The sequence below is a fragment of the Argopecten irradians genome, chromosome 8, assembly GCF_041381155.1.
Source record: "Argopecten irradians isolate NY chromosome 8, Ai_NY, whole genome shotgun sequence".
NCBI lineage: Eukaryota > Metazoa > Mollusca > Bivalvia > Pectinida > Pectinidae > Argopecten > Argopecten irradians.
In genome coordinates this window covers 14,485,414-14,490,584 of record NC_091141.1, presented here as the reverse complement: position 1 = coordinate 14,490,584, position 5,171 = coordinate 14,485,414, and the positions used below count along the sequence as shown (strand labels likewise).

Sequence of the window (5,171 nt, the reverse complement as noted above, 5' to 3'; positions counted from 1 at the left end):
TAAACACCGGTAATCAGGTAATAAACATCGGTAATCAAGAAATAAGAATCGGTAATCAGGTAATAAACATAGGTATTCACGTAATAAACATCGGTTATCAAGTATGTAATAAACATCCGTAATCAGGTAATAAGAATAGGTAATCAGGTAATAAGCATCGGTGATCAGATTATAAACATAGGTAATCAGGTAATAAACATCGGTAATCTGGAAATGAGCATAGGTAATCAGGTAATAAGCATAGGTAATCAGGTAATAAACATCGGTCATCAGGTAATAAGAATAGGTAATCAGGAATTAAACGTTTTTAATCAGGTAATAAGTAGCGGTAATAAGGTAATAAACATTTGATAAGCATTGCGGTTAAACCCGAAGACCCAGGTCACTTCGCGGCTGCCTTAGTTTTGGTGCGTCACAATTAAATACGAGTATATTAGGTATAATAATCAAACTCATCGTCAACTCTCTCAGTGCGTCGTTAGCCCTTACACCTTCAACATGCCTGCCGACGATATCATTGGAACATGGAAAGCAACCGGGCCTGCTGGAAAAGCAACTGGGTTCGACGGTTTCGTCAAGGAGATGGGTATGTATATATACCGTTACCATCATTGTGAACGGATAGTTATATTCTTTTCATTAGAGTTATTTGTTTTTTAATCCGGATTCGAGAGCGGCACACAAACTGTTCACAATATTAGTGTTTTATGATTTTTGGTTTGGTTTGTTTAGTTTTACGTCCTATTAACAACCAGGGTCATGTAAGGACTTGCCAGGTTTGTTGGTGGAGGAAAGCCGGAGTACCCGGAGAAAAACCACCAATCAGCGGTCAGTACCTGGCAACTGCCCCACATGGGATTCGAACCCGCATCCCAGTGTTTTATGATAAATGAATCATCGTTGCATTAATCAGAGACAATTTTTGTAACAGTTTGCTATAATTAGCATAAAATGAATAATTAAACACATTGTAATATTATTATTAGTGTACATGGAACGGGTGTGGTTTAGACTAAGCAATAAAAAAGATAGCTTTCTGATTGTGGAGAATGCTTCTTTATAAATTGGCAAAGTCGGCTTTTGTTTCATCAGGATACCAGGACTCGATTCTTGGTCGCGGATCGGTCGACATTTGCATTTTCCCAATTTTTCTTTATTGGCGCCCAACTTTATACCAACGTCGAAAGGAGGATTGGGAGTTATCCGGATTGAAATTTAGGATCGCCTATTTCCTTTGTTCTTGTGTGTTTGATAGTAAGATTTTATGATTCATCTGTAGTGGTTCCAAGTGAGTTTAGGACTAGGTTCTATATTGACGCTTTTCGTTCTAATGTCTAAGGTATATTGATGAAAGGATGGCACCTATAAAATATGTTTATAACAATAAAGTATCCATTTGTTACGCAATGTGACATAATAGACGTTTTCTAATGTAGTTGCTGTGGTAATCATATGAATTAAACATATTGAATTAAGCAAATGAACAGTGTGTCATTTTTTACATATTTAAAAAAAGTTTTTGTCTCAGAAAGAGTAAAGGATAAAAACAAGACATTGTGTTTTGCAGTAAGTTAATTTTAGCTTCAGAAATTATCAGCTATAAATAAACCTACTGTTAACCCACCGTTAGGGGCGTAAAAGTAGACGTAAAACTTAATACTTTGCGAACACTACATGGCGACAAGTGTTATTGTTAAACTGAGAACTGACGTAGTTAGATATAAATTGGAATCCTTTCATAAACTGGTCGCTTTTGCAATATACATTGTAATGGAGTGCGATAGTTTATTATATAAATCTAAGCTATATGATCACTGCAATTTAAACGAAAAGATAGATTTCAAATTATTGTTGAGTGCTCCTGTGATAGTAATACCTATCGGATTATAAGACTTTTTTATATGAGGGTATGGATGAGAGGTGTATTCCATCCGAGGGTTTTACCTCCCTTAGTGATTCTGAAGGTGAAAAATCCCTAACACTGATACCCACAATATCATATTACTTATGGAAATAGTTTACTCTCATTATTACTTCTACTGCCTCCTAGTTCCCCATTGTATTTACGTCACACTGTATGAAGATTATATAACGTTTTTTGACGTCATAATTAGGATTTCATACCTAGGCGCTTATGCAGTAAACATAACCTGGCTCGGCCAATTTATTCCTGAACATACAAATAAAATGAGTTTCGTCTGATGAAACATATGTCTGAGGTTTCCCCGATATGAAACTATAAATCGTGTTAATCATCTGATGTTACAAACTCGGCGTCCGATTCAAACCGCCTGCGTCAAGGTGTGGCGAACAGAGAGTTTCTTTGTAATGACTTAAGTTTTACTTTTATCAGTTTACTTTAGAATTGTTTGAATGCATGGATGTTATATTGTAAACATGTCATCATTTCCGGATTTTGGAGGTTTTCTATTGAATAGTTCGTCGGTCGAGGTCCATGCAAAAATACAGGTAGGCACACTATACTGTAAACCTTATAGGTTGCCGCTCTCTAAATATTAGCATATATTTGCATGGTTGTTTCAATCAGGTCAATGCATTCCACACATATCGATTATATCGTCAACGCTACTGTAACAATACTAGGTATCAGTTCCATTAATACTTCGAGCCATCCAAATTTGTGTAGGGCCTAGTCTCCGGTGATCACGGTAGATCAGGAGTTGCTTTATCAGTACCCAGAGTTGAATACAATGCATTGCCGTGCGACTAGCATCAAGCGTCGTTTTGGTTAAAGCATATCTCAATCAAAGATTGTTGTTGTCCTTGCATAAATTAACCGTTTGTATGCAACGAAAATGTTATAAATGCAACGAAAATGTTACAAACACAAATAGGATGTGTACATGGTGTAGCGAACACATGTAAACATTGCGGCGTCATCGGAATGTGCAAAACTGAGCATTGTACAACTTTGTAGATTCATCATACGCACGGATGTATTGCCCAAATAGATACGGTAGTAACATTAGCAACGTAACGTTGCTACATTTGTATTTACACTCGTGTATATATATTTATATATATATATATATGTGTGTGTGTGTGTGTGTGTTTTAACCTAATTTGATATATGTCCATATGCAGATGAGGACCATCATTTAGTCATCCGCACGCCTCCTAATTGCGCGTGACTCACCCAATCTATCGAGAAATAAAGTTGATTATTAGCCTTTTTTAAATCAACGGGTTTATACTATCGTTTCACCACTGACTGTTAATATCCAATTTTTGTTTGTTGTTTTCCCTGGTAAACAAACGGAAACATGTATAAATTTGCTATCACAATATTGTTTTACAGAGGTTGAACCGAACTTCATTGATCAATACAAGGAAACAGTCTTTGGGGCAATATACTCAAAAGAGGGTGACACGTGGAAGGCATCCGTAACAGCTAACGGAAACGTCATTAAAACAGTAACGTTTACATCAGGTGTTGAATTTGAGATGGATGGAATGGACGGAAAAAAATATAAGGTATATATAAGAATACATATCGAAATGGCATATTTATTATGGAACTGTCGTATCTGGATATAAGATTAACGTAATAAAAGACAAAGCCAAGTAAAGAAAGGACCGGTGAGAAGGCAGGGGTAGAATACAGCCTTCAGATTTTAAAGAACAATAACTCTTGTATCAACTGGAGGTTTGAACTGAGTAGCCATATGTACACTTAAACACCAATCATTATGTAATATTCCAGAAATTGTCTCCGTAGAAATAATATTTTAAAAAAAATTCCCGAGGGATGATTCTGATGCGGAAACTGTATTTCGCTGTTTTGTGTGCATTCAAATGTAAATTAGTTTGTTAAGTAGTCTGAAAAAAATCACTATGTAAGCATTGATGCGGCCATGTGTTAGTTTCAGCAGGTTTTGTAGCAAAAGCTGTTTTCAATATTTTTTTTGCCATACCACTATGAAATTATCAAGTATTGTGAAATAAATGCGTGCAATCATTTTTTATTCCTTGACTAAAGAATAAACAAAGCTATCTAATGTACAGAGAATAGCTAAATTAGTTTCTCGGAAATAAATAAGTTCATATGTATGCAATTGAGAACAACAGTAAGTGCTACTTCTCATTGCATTATATTATAATGCCGATCTGCTTTCTTGGTTGCTTACTTTCATTTTCGTTTCCCTTTCACTAAGGTAAAGGCCATAATAGATGGTAACGAAAACACAGAAGTATCTGTACCCTTAGACAAACCCGGTGCACAAGGAACAACGACTACCCGCACTATAAATGGTGATGAAATGAAAGTTGTAAGTATAGATAGTATAACACCAAAACAAAAATATCACACAGATCAACTTATGATTTATTTTCGGTGAGACTTAATACGGTAATTACTGTAAGTGGCACAAAAGAACGTGCTGATGAACAATGGGTCGTATAGGAAGGTCAGAGTATCGAACCTACCAATTCAAATCAGAGACATTGGTAGTAATTCAACATTCTATGGTCAATCAGACAAAACAAAAATACAAAAAAACGAAACAGTAATTCTCAGCCTATATAACATGTATACTAAAAAAGGAATATTCGATAATAAATGCCCTTATGAGATTTGCATGTAATGATTTTTATTTTCTATAAAATATATCTCACATGATGTGTTCTCTTTTGCTGATACTATATTTATCACATTGCAGACTGTGAAGTCCAATAAAAACACAAATATCGAAATGAAGTACACAATGAAGAAGCAGTAGAGCTGGTTTAGAATGAGATCAATGTCGTTGACCATTGTTGTGCCAATATGAAGGAGTTCCAAGTGACATCATCATATATGAACTGGTCGCTCATCATTTTAAAATGTTACTGGTTGCTTTTGAAATTGGTGTACTCCGGCATTATGTAAAGAGATAAGCTGCTTATAAATCAATTCAATTTTGTTTGACTCTTTTCATGCAATAAAAAGTGTTTTGCTACAGAAAATAAGATTCATTCTCTGTTTTATCCGCAGAACTTGTAAATATATCAACGTTTCCCAGGCGTTGTCGTTCTTTATTAACATTAAAAAAAGATTTGAAATAGCTTCCAGCAAATGTTCAATTATGTAATTCCTCTAAAAAACTAATTGGAATAATACACTAGGCATAAATCCAGGATATGGCTCGGCTAGTGAGAGGACTTTCTACCAC

The 5,171-nt window shown here is 35.3% G+C and overlaps 1 protein-coding gene across 1 annotated transcript; it reads left to right on the top strand.

The window, feature by feature from the left end:
• Nucleotides 1–426: 426 nt before the first annotated feature.
• LOC138329455 (fatty acid-binding protein 1-like) lies at nucleotides 427–4,968 on the top strand. Its single transcript, XM_069276471.1, has 4 exons — nucleotides 427–586; nucleotides 3,320–3,495; nucleotides 4,176–4,289; nucleotides 4,680–4,968. Exons 1-4 carry the CDS (start codon nucleotides 499–501, stop codon nucleotides 4,737–4,739), a joined length of 438 nt encoding a protein of 145 aa, XP_069132572.1. The 5' UTR covers nucleotides 427–498; the 3' UTR covers nucleotides 4,740–4,968.
• The last annotated feature ends 203 nt before the right edge of the window (nucleotides 4,969–5,171 follow it).